Here is a 16,619-nt window from a genome sequence, read left to right as displayed (position 1 = left end):
TAAAGTTAAAATTAAAGGTTTTTTAAATTTTGTACGTAGTTTGTGCATGTGGCTTCCGTCCTCCCTCGTACAGATAAGAAAGAAAAACAATATTGGGGGAACTAGTTAACATTAGCAAATATTATTGCTATATGCTGCAATACAACTATTGGAACACAAATGAGGTATGTTCATTTAAGGAGTTCAGAGTTAGGCGGTTCTAGTTATTTTATATTAAGTCCGGCCCAAACAACCCAACGCGACCAACATATACATCGGTCACCATTAAACATTGAAAACTTAAAACGTAAAACTTAAATCTTATCTTAAATCTTATCTTAAATCTTAAATTCCAAAATGGAAGCACTGTTTTAATATATGGAATAAACGTTTTCAGTCTCGTTTATTCCATATATTACAGCGATTATTCTTATAATAATCTCTAGCAACCCCAATATTCATTTCAAGAATATAATCATGTTTCTCATTGTGAATTCCCCCTTCACCTCAAATAAATAAATATTATCAACACGCCTCGTCGTTAAACCTCGTGTTTCCCTCTTAACATGAAAGGTTTAGTATTTTGCGAAACATTGTTATGTATTTAGTTGTCTTATCATCAAGAATTAGCATTACTGCGGAAAAACCGCTCAAATCATATACCAAGAGTACGTGTATTTGTATTTATTTAAGTGATTGTGCGAGCATTTACAGATAATATTTGTGTATTGTGAATAGCCACAACTGTTGCGCACCACACAGAGAATACATTGAGTAACTCTATGAAACCGATTTGGAAATATGGAGATTTATACAGGCGAAATGGCTGATTATCATAAAAGATATTAAGGCATTCTCTCTCTCGTTGTAAAGCGTATAATTTATTTCGTTATAATTTTATCTGAAGAAATTGAAACATGCCTAAAATAGAAATATCACGATTGATATCTCTTGTGGGAAGAAACGTATGCAGGACTAAGAAAAACAATAACTGAATTGCCATGGATATGTGAATTTATTTCCTGACTTTCTACACAATTATGTGTAGAAAGTCATTTGCACCTTTTTAATTTCCTACTACCTTGGTTCTACAACGAACGACGATAAACCCATTCGATTCAACTTTTCCATTCAAATATTAAAAGATTCACTACACTGATACCAACGGACAAAGAAACAAAACAAATCTCAATATTAATATAATCTCAATACGTATGAAAGCAATAAATTAAAAACCAATACACCCCCACTTTAAAATAGAAAAGACAAAGGCACGTACAACAAATGTAACTATTTGAATCAATTATCGTTGTTCATCTTACGTTTTATATTTTACGATTGAAGATAGTAACAAAAACGTGTACGATTACAATTTGCAATATACAAATATTGTTTCAATATTTGTATTGTGTTGGCCTTTCTTCTTTTTGAATTTTACATTTACTACGCGTTATCACTGTTCATTAGTAGTGTATTTCAGACTTGCTTCTTTTTTTTTGTTTTTTCTTTTTATATTCTAATTCTGGTTTTCTTCGTTCTTCCTTAATGCACTCCGCAGATCCAAAAATCACCAAGAGATCTTCGTTTCTTTTTATGTGCCACAGGTAAAATTCAATGATTTTGCATGTTTGTATTGAAATAAAAATTCTATTATCAGAAAAAAATGATAACTATATATCTTATCTGTTAGAAACCTTCACACGACCCTTCAGCAAACAGATATCATTTTTTATACTTTGCTTGAGATGTTAACATCTCATTTCGGATTGTAATTCAATCAATTACACTATACGTAATATTATTCAATTATCTGAATTTCTTGTCGAACAAAGATCCCCAGCAAGTTATTGGGTTGAATTAAAATAGTGTTTTTGAATTATGTGCAACTACAGCAACTATAGTAACATCGCCAATGCTGTATTTGTTTTGTTCGAATATACTTGCTCGCTAGTATCCTGACTCGAATTACTGAATGACGAAGTAGTTTATACTAACATTAGGCTTGAGAGATTGTGTGATCCTAACAGGTGCTACATCATGAAAAAGTAACACATAGTGGAATCGATTCGTTTCTACAGTGATTTGAATATCAACCCCATTAACATATCTACTGAAATGAGTCTTTGTTGAGCTACTTTTCTACTGTTTTATCTGTCGCTTTTCGTAGAAACCAAAAAAAATGAAAATATCCTAATACTAATTTTAATATTAATGTTAATATCAATTGTGATATTAATATATTTCTGTTATTCCTCTTGTTCTTGAATCATAATGCAGAATTAACTTTTGAAATCCTCTCAATTGTTCTACATTTGTTCAAGTGTGTTGATCTTTCCTTTTAAAAAGATAAATGATATTCTGTTATTGTGCATTTCGGTCAATACTATATACATTGTAACTTGAGAACATATAAATAGATAAGGATGTATAACTTAGATTAAAGATTGCAAAATTCTATTTCCTACTTTACATTTTTTTAAAATGGACTGGATTAATTCAAATGCTTAAGTCTTATTCTTTTAACCTTTATTCCTATATTAATATATACATACATATATATGTGTAAATAACATTATTTTCACACAAAACTATTGCTGACCTAAAAATACCAGTAACACAAATTTTATTTATTAATTATGCTAAATCTTGAAGACTATTTATTTTCATCTCAAGAATTTTATAACCCAACTGAAATCGATACTAATACTTTGGCTTTCCCAACTAAACTAAATGGCTACAAAAGTTACAGATACAGGGATAACATTCGATCTTCACATCTAATAAGTCCAATTGATATGATATTCGATAACAACGAAGTTGCTCCCTTGGATGCTAGTTTACGTGCATTACCTGAAAGTTCATCTTCTAGTTCAAATGATACTGAACTTGTAAATCAATTGCAGTACTATAATTCAGAAGATTGTAATTCTAGCGTCACAAGTAAAACTTCACAAGGTTCAACTAATACGTTGAATATATTTGATTATCCACAGGTTGAGCCTCAATCCCCATTCCACACAGATGACTTGACGAGATCGGGAAGCAAGGAGTCCGCGTATGTTAAACAGCCAAGACAGAGTCGCTATAACACAACTAAGGAAGTGTTAAGAAGCTACAGTAAAAGAAATGATAAAATTAACAAAAGCGACTTAGGTATTCAAGATAATATTGAAAGCAATCATACTAAAAGACAACGCCAAAAAAAGGTCTCAGATTCTAGATTGTCAGCTCATGGGTTAGCTGAAGTTTTGCAACTAGACTCCCCTGAAGAAGCTTTAGAAAGAGAAAAGAATATTTTAGATATATTCGAAAATGAGTTGCATTATCCTTTAGGCTATAAAACCTGGGTCCGTGACACAAAAAAAGAAGAAAGAATGGAATTGATGCACGAATTATATAATAGAGTCAATTGTAAATATCCTCATTACAATTACAATATATCAATTCTAGAAACTATAATCAGAAGAGCGACGTATTATATGATGCAAAGTAGACTGAGAAGGGAACGTAGAGCAAAGATAAAAAACGTCAAAGATAAAAGAACTGTCGAATTAGTATGACCTCAGACATGTCATTATTAAAATTATTAGTAGAATCAGATTTCGATTCTCATTAAAAATTGATACCTCATTTATAATAAATGAAAAATAAAATTAAATTGAACGATAAAAAGTTTTAACAAAGTTGATTCGAATAATTACGACTATACTTTTGACCAACAATTGTAATACAGCATTTTTTTAACATTCATCTTTGGATGACAAAAACCAACTCATGTTTCTGCGAACCATTGAATTTAATTTTATTTTTGATTTATATTCTTTATCAAATATTAACAAAACTAATCACTAATCAAATTTATTTTAATGAATATAAGAAAGAAAGCAAGAGATATAAAACATTATCGGATATTTAAACATTAACAACTAACTTTGTAAGCCGATACCTTAATAAATATATGATCTTAAATAATGAATTATTTTTAATAACAAACGCAATAAAACTGTGTTCCATAATCAAATGCTTATTTTATTTATCATAATCGACAAATTATTAACTTCTATTTAATATACAATGTTGGTGGTGATGACTATAACTATTGTTGGCAATAATAAATTAGAATCTAGTAAACTTATTTTTCTTCTTATTCTTTCTAATTTGAGCCTTCTTATAGTTATGGTGACTAGCTTCTCTCCAACCTGAAGTACTAACTGTCTTTTCTGGTTCTTGAGCTTTTGCTTTAGCCTTTTCTTCTTCTTGTTTGATCAAAGATGCAGCATCCATTTCAATACCTTCATTTTTCTTTAAATCCTCCAGTTTTTGTTTTATTAGATCATTTTTTAACTTCTCTGATAGTCTTTGTTCTCTGGCATTCACAACATGTTGGAAAACAGCCTTACGTTTGACTGATTTAGCTTTTATGTGGGTACTAGCACGCAAGGATTTGGCCATTTTGAATAGTGTTCTTGGATAATGTAATCTGTTTGATGCCTCTTAAACTAGAAAAACAAAGTATCAATTCATAAAATACAAATCATAATATAGCTCATACAAGGCGTTATATCTAACAAGGTACTTTATTTTATAATGTTTTAGTATAAGTCTCATATCTTACATTTGCTCATCTCTCATCGCATATTATCTCATTAAGCAACTTAATCACTGTTAGATTCAAAAAAATTTTCAATGTTCTAAATCTAATAATTACCCTATGTTTAAAACAATTTATTGTGTGACTGTTTTACATCCTTACATTCACAGTCCTTTTTTTATTTTTTAATTTTTGACAAATTAAAAAATGACTATTCTCCGAAACCAAATTCGCGGTTTTTTATTTATTTCTCAAGTGTTGAAATTTTTAAACAAATCAAGTTTCTTAAAAGAAACTAATTACAAAACTCCCGGCAGAAGCTCTGCCTAAAACTGTTTCATGAATTAATTATGCCACCTAGAAGGAAAAATGATAAGTAGAGTTTAGAAGGAGTCTCTGTAGAAATATTCCTTCGAGCTAATAATTATTATCACAATAAACTCATGTAAATTTTATTATTCTTGTTGAAATTTCATGAATAATTAGTTTCATTCGCTGCATCCATAACTAATTTATGGAAATTGTGCTCATCTCCTTCACGAATGGCAGATGTACAACATAATACTGTAAACCATAGCTTTCATCAGTAATATAGAAGTTTTTATCATCATCTTGAATAGTGAAAATATTAGCATATTGTATATAAAAAACGGTTAGTATATTGTTAAACACAGAATAACCCAAATTAAAAAGCACTAATACCTAAAATGTATGTTAATATTGTGCTAAATGGAAGAGAATAAGCATCGAATTTAGAGAGATATTATAAGAATTAGAAAACGATTAAAATGCATGTCAACACTATTTGTGACAATGTTGTGGAATAAATTATAAGTTATCATCCTATTACCTATGCTATGATATGAGTTTCATGAACTGTCTATATATTAAGAGATGACAGAGAAACCCTAATATATAGGAATGATTTGAATACTTGAAACAAAGATAATGAAAAGTGGATATTGAAAACTCTCACTCACTATTCTGGCAAGTAAAAATAGTCTGTTATGAAGAAAAGGAAATCTTGCATTGTTAAAACAAATAAGACTTGAATTCTAAGCGATATGGTCAATTGCAGATTAGTATGCATCCAGTTAGTGAATGAGAACAATATGAACTGATTTTTTATAAACATTGGACGTTTTATAATATTGCAACTACCTTAAACATTTGATGTGATTATTCTTCCAATATTTTTATTAGAGTTTAATTTTACTAACATTAATAATTTGTTATTACAAATTACACATTTATTTCAGGGCTAACTTACGTACTCAAAAGAGACTTGCCGCTTCTGTCATCGGTGTTGGTAAGGGAAAGGTTTGGTTGGACCCAAGCGAAGCCTCTGAAATTGCACAAGCCAACTCCAGAGAAGCTATCAGAAGATTAGTTAAGAACGGTACCATCGTCAAGAAGGCTGTCACTGTTCACTCTAGATCTAGAACTAGAGCTTACGCTGAATCTAAGAGAAACGGTCGTCACACTGGTTATGGTAAGAGAAAGGGTACCAGAGAAGCTCGTTTACCATCTCAAGTCGTTTGGATCAGAAGATTACGTGTCTTAAGAAGATTATTGTCCAAATACAGAGATGCTGGTAAGATCGACAAGCATTTATACCACGTCTTATACAACGAATCTAAGGGTAACGCTTTCAAGCATAAGAGAGCTTTAGTTGAACACATTATTCAAGCCAAGGCTAACGCTCAACGTGAAACCGCTTTGAAGGAAGAATCAGACGCTAGAAGAATGAAGAACAGAGCTGCTCGTGAAAGAAGAGCTCAAAGAGTTGCCGAAAAGAGAGAAGCTTTATTAAAAGAAGACGCTTAAACTTATGTATAATATAAAATATCATTATATCTTATTTTTTGAAACCACATAAGTATTGTCATCTATCTAATTACATAATTCCCTTTTGAATTAAAACACTTTTAACAATTATAATTTCATTCTATTTTGTTTTGTATGTATTATACTATATAAAGAATCTAATAAATGTTAAATTTACTTAGAATACTAGTGGATTACATCAGTATTTGAAAATTTTATTAATAATTCAAGAGATAGCAAGATGACTCTTTTATGGAATTAATATGCTAAGTTTGAGAAGTGCAGAAAATATATCATAGTCATCTAAAGTTAATGCAGAAATAAGGTTTTGCTATAAGCATGGCATACTTTAGCATCTGAAATGAGTTCCAAAAATAAAATATGCGTGAATTTCCATAATAATAATACAGCATAAAGTTGAGATTATAAACTCTCATATGTAAATGTATATAATATAACATATCAAATATAGTATAACAAATCAATTTAAAATAACTTATTCGTAAAACTGGAATTCATTTCATAATTATGCAAGCCAGGTTGGCATAAATGGGAATTTAATGACAAAATGTAAAAAATATTCAATACCCATAAGTATCTCGACATTTAGTTGTTAATCTGGCTGTAAATTTGCAATATAATATCATGATTATTGTGTATAAAATGTGTATTGAGTAGGGACTTTAATTACAAATGAAATTTATGGATATTCATTTATAATGTATATATTCGTTTGGAAGTTGCGAATCAACCTGGGATGGTTGATTGACCTCATTTGATAACTTTTGCATCTGTAGATAAAGCGGTTGAGCACGGATTGGTGTACCTACATTAACCCGTTGTTGTATTGGTATATTCTGTTGAGACGAAATTCCCATGGATAATGGCGAATTGCTAGTAGGATTTGCTGCGGATAAATTAGGAACTACATGTTCCGGCATTGGCATAGGATGTTGTGCTTTTGGAACACCTACATTAGATGTATATAACGATTTTGTTGAATATCTAGGAATCACTGGTTTTTCCTGTGTTATATTTGATTGTTGGTAAGATAATAAACCATTGGTATTAAAGTTATGTTGTTGGTGAAGCAAAGTATTACTAACGGAACCATTACCCATTCCAGATGCTTGATTAAGTGTTGTTGATGTATTACTTACATTACCCTGGATTTGACCAAGGCTAGAACGTTGTGAATTGTCACCAGAGGAATATTGATACTTTTTGTAGTTGTTAGCACCATATGTTGGCATAGTTGATACTGGAGGAAGTTTTAAAGAGGAATATTGACTTGTATAAGCGTTAGAGTTCGTTTGTGATGGAATCACGTTATTAGTGTATGAGTGATATTTTGGATATTGAACCTTGTTCTTATCAATGGAAAGTGCATCTTCTGATTGAGAAGCTATTGAGTTATTTCTATGAAGATCAGCCGAGATTGCATTAGTTGTATATGAATTTGTAAACTCATTTTGAGAATGCGACTGGTGAACTTGAGAATTTGCAACAATGTTATTGTTATTAACAGTATTCTCAGGCATTGAATTAGGCATATATATATTTGACTCAGATAATACCCGCAGTTTATTTAGATGTGGGTAACTTGTGTTCTGTAGATGTTGTAAATAAACATTATTACCTGCATGCATTTGTGATGATGGCAAAGCACGATATAGACTACTTGGATCAGGTACTGCTGATATTGAATGGGCTCTTGGGTATAAATATCCATTATTCTGTTGTTGCATTTGGGTGTATTGGTGAGGTGCGGCATTATGAAAATTACTTAAATTAGATTGTCCTTGGATATTTTGATGCAAATGGCTATTTGTTAGCGACAGATTTGATTGACTTTTACTTATTTTAATATTATCGTTTCTGTAAGACATTGGATCGACGATTTCTTCAAATACAGAGTAAAATATTTTTACAGTATGTTCATTTTGTTGAACACCATGTTCAATTAATCTTAAGACTTCTTTTTCTAATTCACTTAAGGGAACATCATTTGTCATCTTACTAAGAATGGCTTTTTTCCAAACTTGTATATGAGAAGATATTTGTTTTTTCGTTCTTACCTCCTTTGTTTTGTATTGAATATAAATTGAAATTAACTCATTTCTACCATAATTTTTATCTAGCAATTTAATTTTGTAGGTACCATTTTTTAAAATTAATCTTAGGGCACCAATGAAAGCAGACTCAACTTCATGAGACCATTTATCGCATACTTCTCTAAACGTAGATATAGGTTGTGTCGACATATCAGAAGGTTGCAAGCTATCTGACTTATTTTCATCGTTTATAGGTGAATCTTGTTTATTCTCAGATGCAGTGTTTATGTTTTCTTTTATTTTGCTTTCACTATCGGAACTATCGATAACGTTAATTTCCTCTTTTTTCAGTTCAATTTCAGTTGTTGAAGGTTCTGATTCTACTTTAATTTTTTTAGTTTCTCTTACCAATTCCATATTATTATTTTCATCAATCTGATGTTTTCTTTTATCTGTATCTAAAGCAGGCTCAGCAACCCGATTCAGAACATCAACAGCAGCGCTCATTATGTCCTGTATATATATGTTTGTATGCGTTTAAATTGAAATCAAAGCTTTACTTATTGTATTCTTTTTGATAAAGTTGTAGTAAATAAATCGGAAATATGTTGAAATAATGACAATATTGTTTATGTGTTTAGTATGTGATTCCAAGTTGATTTTTTTTTCTTTTCCCTTTCGTAATGTTAATATTTATTTGTAGATGTGAATATATATGTGTGTCTGTGTATGTTGTTTAATTTAGAAATAACAGAATTCGAATGAATGTATTACTCTTATAACCTGTTTATTTTAATAGTATTAATGGTGATATTCGTTCCAGATTTAGTGTATAGAATGAAGAAATATCCGGTTTGTTTTAAAGAATAATGATAATATTCAAAAATAAAAAATATCGGAAGAATAGATCGTATAGAAAAATCTCTCTATATTAAACATATGAACCAATTAAAGAAATATTTATTTATAAGTCAAAAACTGTTGTTCCATCCATATATGACGAGAAAGTTTAAATAAAATGTTAAGATTAAATTATAATATAGAATGTAAGTTGTCGGACAATAAGAAATAAAAATATACTTTATGCCTGAAAGACACACATTGTTGTATTCGAAATAGTTATTAGGTATTATATTATTTTAAATCATTTATATATCAAATTTTTAAAGTTAATTAATTTGAAAAATAGAATAATCAAAAATAAGAGCTCAAAAGAGTGGATATTAACTAATATTCAAAGTGTAATCCTATATATCAAATATAATGAATGTTTTTACTTGATTTATGTTTCTTTTGACTTCTGTATTGCGGTGTGTACGTGGTTGTTTGTTTTTCCTGCTGTGTCTTTTGGCAATTCTATTTAATTCTACTCACTAGTCTTTCCCATTCCGTCTAATTTTAGTATGATTAGGACTGGGTCTATATTATTTCTTATTATTTGTAATCCATTTTTCATTCCAAACAAATATCTCTATCATTATCATTAGTTCTAGCTTTGTTTGTTTTCAATTTCGAAGATAAATGAAACAGGTAAAAAAGAAACTGTGAATCGACGACTACCACTAATACTACTCTACACACGTATATGTGTGTATACAGATTTCGAAAGTAAAAAGAGAAGAAGCTAATATTATGTTTTTTTGCACTAGTCATCGTGCAAGATCCAGCAAATTAACCAAAATTATTGGTTATATAACATTTTTCAATAATGCATAGAAAACCTGGTTGCAAGAGCAGTAAAAAGGCCTTAAATTAAAAACGGAAGAATTTAAATGGTGCAATCTTTGTAAGTAACCAACCACATAAGCGAAAACCACAATCGAAGAGCGAGAAAGTTACTTTATCTCTCTCATTATTTCGTTTTATTTTTCAAATTAGAAGTTAGTAGGGTGAATGTGTGTAGGTGTTGTTAGAATTGTGCTTGCAATTGTAACAATAAGACACAAGGGATAAATACTGCGACACTCCACTCCATCTATTTGGGTATCCTCACCATACTGACCCATGTATTCGATTCGATTCGATTCTTTGATAGCGTCCTTCTCCTCTTCTACACATGTATATCGAAATGTGTATATCTCGAAGTATATGGTGTTGTTGCTGATGTTTGCAAATATAGAGCGATACCTTGATCTTTTAGGCATACATTAAAAATTTCGAAATCCTAACAGGTATTTTGTGACAAATCAAAAATTATTGGTTTGTTTCTCACCGTTTCTTCTGCCATGAGAACATTTTTCAAAAATATTTAAATATTTGGAAAAATGTCTTACAATGGTTTCTGAACATCACACTGTCTTGCGATAGCCATTATGGAACAGACGTAAGAAAAAATGTTTTCCAGAGCAGACGAATACCCGCACCGCATTTTAATATTTCAAAACAAGGCCCAAAAAAGAATAGAAACGCAAAACAGAAACAGAAGAAGAAAAGTGCTTCAGCAGCCTGCGCAGGCTGCTGAAGCACTTTTCTTCTTCTTCGTTATCGTACAATTATACTGTTTCTTCGTGTTTTTCTCCGGTTTGATTTTTTCCCGGAGTTATCAGGGCTTTCTATTTAACTTGTGCACCGATATCTTCCTCTTTCAAGAACGTTCTGCCGCCTTGTCGGTGTTTTCTTAAGAACAGATGAAATATTTTGCCTGAATGTGCGTTACCTTTTTGGAACCAAGAGCATGCAACTAAAAACAAGAAGTCGGAAAAGGAACAAGAGGGGAACATAGCGTTTAGTATTACTATCACTACAAGAACATCGATTTTGATGATAAGTTTTAAACAGTGAATTCTATATGAACAGTCGAGTCATTGACTTGAACGATTTGTTTAATATTTGGACTTGCAATTATTAAACCAGATATATGCTGTTGCTTGAGGGAGGACTTTGAGGAAGTAATCAATTGTAAGTTTGGCGACCCAATTTTGGTTTGCCGATGTTAAAATGTTATGAAATAGGAAGCCATTATTTTTAAAATTAGGTTCAATGATTATAAATAGCATAAGAGAAAGTAGTAAAATTGTTTTCGAATCATCACCAATACACGCAGACACAGCACAGTAGTGTGTGTATCGGAATGTATAAGATAAGCATGAATGAAAAACGAAAGTTATAAATATAGATACACTGGAAATTCTTCCTGCTTGCCTTGCCGTCTTTCGGCCTTTCGTATTTGTGTATTTTAATGTGCTATTTTTGTTTTCAAATATGGGAAACCGTTACATGTTTCATTCACTTTTTAGAATGCAAAAAAAAGTGCTACATGTTTAGTGACGTCAGTGGCGTTGGCTGTACCTCAAAATTTACGAAACAAAAAAAAAGTTGTTAAATCTGTGCAGGAATAGCCCACTAGTGAAAGGGACATAGGATATCTTTTTCATCTCCATTTCATGGTTTTCCTTTCCTTCGGGGACTCGTTTGCGCGAAGGAAAGATCATAAGTCCAGGAATTGTTCTGCGGAATTGTCGTCAGAGTTGTACTTTTCAATTTTGCATTTTTTTTCGTTTTTGTTTTCTTGTTGCGTGGGTGCATTTGGTAACAAAAGACTGGAGAATAGTGCCCACATGCTTGCTGATTGACAAAAAAATAATCAATTAATGAGAATACGGCGGACTGCAGCCTAACAAAAAAATGTTTCTACAGGAAAATAGCACTAATAACGCATTTTATAAAAAAGGAGCAAGTCTATTGTATAATCTGACATAGTAAATTCTGCGCACATAGCCCGACTCTGCGGAGTTCACATAGAATTATCTAAAAGTAAGTATTTCTTCCAAAAATAAAAATAAAAATAAAAACAAGCGGGGAGAAGATATGGTGCATGGAAATCTTACACTCTAGAAATTTAGAGGCAATTTTTTTTAATTGAAAATCATCCGTTCTGATGTCATCATACAGCAAGAACAGACAGATGCGGAATCCTATTTTTTGTGAAAATTACTCTTTTTTTCTTTTTTGGGATATTGGGAGATTATCTTATTTAAGCAAGAAAAATATTTTTAGCTTTCGAAACTGATGCGTACATGATTGTTAATTAAGACACATCTCTAAAGCCGTTTTAATCTTTTCTTTTTTGTAAAAAACAAAACATAAAACACAATAGTTGGGTTTTCACATTCCCATACCTTTACTCAGCTGGAACCGCATGTTTTATTTTAGTCATGAGGAATTTATTGAACGTTAATAACACGTGGGACGTGAACATATCTAACAAGTCATTCAAGATCTCCCGAAATCGATTGCTTCTTATTCTCTTTCAGTTTCATGGTTTAGACAATAATAAGATCAGCCACCAAGCGCATAAACTAAATGCAATCCCATGCTCAAGCGAAGTATTGTGGATATGCAACATACCATTACAAATAAAAATACGATAAAGGACCTAGACCGATTACTTCTGAAGTGCTAATCTATAACATATTTGTGTTGCCACGCTCAATTGAGAAAGGCACGACATACATCTTGTTACTTACTTATGAATAACACTATGCAGAATAAGGGCATGCTTTAGCTGCAACACAAGAAACATTTTTCTACGCTATCTTGTTTTTCAATATTCATTCAATCCCCTCATAGTCATGAGATTAATATACAAGCTATTTGATGCGACATTTTATTTTAAGAACTGATCGATTGTACGGAAAGATACTGCAAATAAAGAAGGCGAATATTAATAAGCGCTGATATAAATATTTACTTATTCGTTTCTTTCGCTTCGTTTCGTTGTCCAAGAGTGAAGTTTACATGCAACGAAAAGCACTTAGAGAAGATATCGGATTTTTCAAACAGAAGGGCACTGACTAGCAATATTTCAATTCTATCAGAATTCAATTATCGTATGTTTTTACATTGATACTTATGCATGGTTTTGGCTGTAAAAAAGGCCATTAAATATACACCAAGGTATACACAAGTTTTGTAGAGCTTGTCCTTTAAATCATAAGATTTACGATATGGGAAAAGAAGATGAGATTCAATGTCAGTGTATTTAGTTACTGCTTTGGTTGGGTTTTCATTTTCCAAAATTTTCGTATGCACCTTAAACGTATATTGTATGGTTAGTTGTTAGAAGGTTAGGCTCTCTCTGTCTCTTTACCAATATCTCTTGTTGTTGTTTTAATCTCCACTCTATTTTTGGATTTTTATTTAACAATGCCACTAATCGTACTGTAACTATTTGGTGGAAGCATTAACAACTTTGTCTTTAAAATTGAAAAATCTATAAATTTGCTCAATGAGGAGAATACTATGATGAGGGGCATTTTTAAGCTAAACTAATTAACTAAAGTCAGTTGCTCAGTATCTTTTAAGGTCATGACTTCCTATTAATTAATATCTTAATTATCATAAGCATCGGCCAATTGTAATTCAATTAGGGTTAACAATTCGTCAATCGAAAGAAATGGTGTTATTAGAATGCAGCTGCATACACAATTTACATCATGTTTGTAAATGCCAACTGGGTACGTTTACTCAATTCTACATAAGTTTGTTCAAAATTGCCTTGCTTTTGAAAACCTAGTGCCGTTTTTACTTGGAAGTTATAAGCGACATGGTTTATGCCCTGCACTACTTAAAGAAAAACCAAGGGACAACTAACTTCTCTCCCTTTCTTTCTGGTTGTTTTCATTTGAAACCTGACACGATGCACTCTCTTCGAAATAGGAAATATATGTATTTTGCCAATCTTCTGTTGTGTTAGATACAAAAAATCAGAGAACAACATTTTCGGAACTCAACCGTTCGCATCCCCGGTCCTTCTATGCCCGCCAGCAATATCAATTCTATAAAATGGTGTGATCTCAATTTAAATTAGAGTTCCATCGTTAAGTATAAAAGATATATTATAATATGTACGTATGAATATAAGAATTTGAATGAATATACTCTATCAATTTAAGGATGAAACGGGAATTTGCAATATACATCTCACCACTAGAGTAGCATATATGCAATAGCTGGAACTGTATGATCTTCTCGAATGAGATATCCTTGGTAAAAAAACATGTTTCTCTCTATTAGATGGAATAACTCTTCAGCGTTCAGTAATATTTTTGTCTTTGCAAATGGCAAAGTAATAAGAATCAAGAGAGATAGAGCTGTAGTAACCAGAAAATTTTTAGAAGTGCTTAGTTTTATTCGTTTATATGTTTTTTTAATTGAGTCAACATTTAACATTGAGCTGATATCCATGCAAATAAAAGAATTCAAATTTAAATAAAGTGCATAGAATATTTTATTAGTGTTTAATTATTTACAAACCCTAGTTATATTGTAAGAAAGTATGTAAATGAACTGTTATTTATGCTTTTATAAACAACTATGCATTTGAATTCTTCTCTGTGTCATCATTATCATTATGGGATTTTTTTTCATTTCTACTCCAATAAATTTCAGTCAATAAATTTTCAAATTCTTCAAGGTTAAAATATTGGATTTGATCAACTACTGACTCTTCTATATTTTGTATTACAATGTTGTTTTTGTTATTGTTTGCTTGGCTCCAATCAAAATCCGAAGAAAATTCGTCTTTTCTCTGAGACAAAAAATTCTGAAATTTGTTACTTATCAATGCGTTACGGTTAATCATCTCTAAAACTTCGATATTGTTAATTGTTTTCTTATTGATGGTATTCGCAAACAAGTTAACCTTTTCTGTTCCTTCGTTTTGGAATTTAGTAAACTCAATGAAATTTGATGTATAATGGGAAATGGTACTGTTATATGAACGTTGTATGGTTCTTTCGATGCGATTGTTAAAAGTGTTATAAGTGACAGAAATCAGTACTGTGTCGGTGACTTTATTTTGTAAGTTTACAATATCTCCTATCCATTTAAAGGAGTCATGATCTTCATAATTAAATAGTTCTGATTCAAAAAATGAATCTAATTTAATTAAAGAGGGAAGCATAGTCTCAAGTTTTGAATCTAGTTTAGAAATATCCCCAGAGAATAATAATTTATCTGGTTTCCTACTCCCCATATTTGCTTCAATTGTTTTATGCTTCAAGAAATAAACTCCAGAACCAATGAAAAATGGCTTAAAATTATAGAATAGATCAATCACACTTTTTTGAGAGTTAACTTCTTTCACAACTTCAGAATCTTGTTTTAAAGGTTGTTCTTCATCATGTGGTTGTAAACAAACCAATGAATTTTCAAATGCTATTTCTTGTGATTCCTTTGCGTTAGTTTCCTTTAAGTAATAATCATCGATATCAAAAGGATCGATATTATTTGGTTTAAAAATGTCTAACTTGCAAAGTTCTGGAATAGCTATACCAATTTGATAATTGCAATTTTTTGGTTCAGTCAAGAATTGAATATTAGGAGTACCACTTTCCTGTGAAGTTGAGAATCCACAACTGTATTGAATTTCGATTGTTCTCGGTAAACCATTTAAATCACAGATATCACCATTACTTGCAAACTCTGTAATATAATAACCATTTTTTCTTCCAATCATAACTGTATAGTAATTTAAAATTTTTTCATTGAATTGATTTAAACTGTTTTCTACTTCACCTAATTTATTTACCATTGAATGATCAGAAAAATCATCCACACTTTTATGAATTTGATTAATTACTTGTCCATTACAAAACTCATATGACCAAAATCCAGTGCTGTAATTTAAACATTGTCTATTATTCAATTGTTGTTTTTCAGTAAATTTTTCAATTATATTAATACTTTCCCTTAAATTATCCTTTAAATAATTTCGAAAATTTGTCGTTACTGATGAATTTGAAAATTCACTAATTGGATCATTTTTAGTTTTTGGTACATAACATAAATTTGAATTGATTTTAATTAAATCTCCATTTTCGATTATTTTTTTATTTTGAAGTATATTCTCATTAAATGATTTATAAGGTAAATAATGTATTGAAAATTTCTGGTCATCTCTTGTAATTATAGCCTCTGAAAAATTAATCAGAGACAATAAAAAAATTAGATATATCATTATTGTTATATGCGTTGTGTAATTATTTTTGTGTTTGCTTTTTTTATTTAATTGTCAACTATAATCTAAATTTATATCTATATGTTTGTGTGTGTGTGTGTCATGTTTATATATAAATTTATAAAATAAGCTTTTACTTTCTTATCATTAATAAATACAGTAAACTCCTACTTCAATAACACTGAATTGAATGTTTATCTCTTTTTTG

General features: G+C 30.6%; 5 protein-coding genes across 5 annotated transcripts; 2 read left to right on the top strand and 3 right to left on the bottom strand.

The window, feature by feature from the left end:
- Nucleotides 1-2,615: 2,615 nt before the first annotated feature.
- On the top strand, nt 2,616-3,539 carry TPHA0M01350 (uncharacterized protein; the record flags this gene model as incomplete). The annotated part of the gene is made up of 1 exon (XM_003688096.1): nt 2,616-3,539. The coding sequence occupies one exon, from the start codon at nt 2,616-2,618 to the stop codon at nt 3,537-3,539; it is 924 nt and encodes a 307-aa protein (XP_003688144.1).
- Nucleotides 3,540-4,095: 556 nt separating this feature from the next.
- On the bottom strand, nt 4,096-4,431 carry TPHA0M01340 (uncharacterized protein; the record flags this gene model as incomplete). Its single annotated transcript, XM_003688095.1, has 1 exon — nt 4,096-4,431. The coding sequence occupies one exon, from the start codon at nt 4,429-4,431 to the stop codon at nt 4,096-4,098; it is 336 nt and encodes a 111-aa protein (XP_003688143.1).
- Nucleotides 4,432-5,277: 846 nt separating this feature from the next.
- On the top strand, nt 5,278-6,397 carry TPHA0M01330 (60S ribosomal protein eL19; the record flags this gene model as incomplete). The annotated part of the gene is made up of 2 exons (XM_003688094.1): nt 5,278-5,279; nt 5,830-6,397. Coding segments are annotated over 2 exons (570 nt in total).
- A 710-nt stretch (nt 6,398-7,107) lies between these two features.
- On the bottom strand, nt 7,108-8,958 carry TPHA0M01320 (uncharacterized protein; the record flags this gene model as incomplete). Its single annotated transcript, XM_003688093.1, has 1 exon — nt 7,108-8,958. One exon carries the CDS (start codon nt 8,956-8,958, stop codon nt 7,108-7,110), a length of 1,851 nt encoding a protein of 616 aa, XP_003688141.1.
- Nucleotides 8,959-14,764: 5,806 nt separating this feature from the next.
- On the bottom strand, nt 14,765-16,411 carry TPHA0M01310 (uncharacterized protein; the record flags this gene model as incomplete). The annotated part of the gene is made up of 1 exon (XM_003688092.1): nt 14,765-16,411. The coding sequence occupies one exon, from the start codon at nt 16,409-16,411 to the stop codon at nt 14,765-14,767; it is 1,647 nt and encodes a 548-aa protein (XP_003688140.1).
- Nucleotides 16,412-16,619: the final 208 nt, after the last annotated feature.

Source organism: Tetrapisispora phaffii, chromosome 13, assembly GCF_000236905.1.
Source record: "Tetrapisispora phaffii CBS 4417 chromosome 13, complete genome".
NCBI lineage: Eukaryota > Fungi > Ascomycota > Saccharomycetes > Saccharomycetales > Saccharomycetaceae > Tetrapisispora > Tetrapisispora phaffii.
This window is presented reverse-complemented; position numbering and strand designations above follow the sequence as displayed.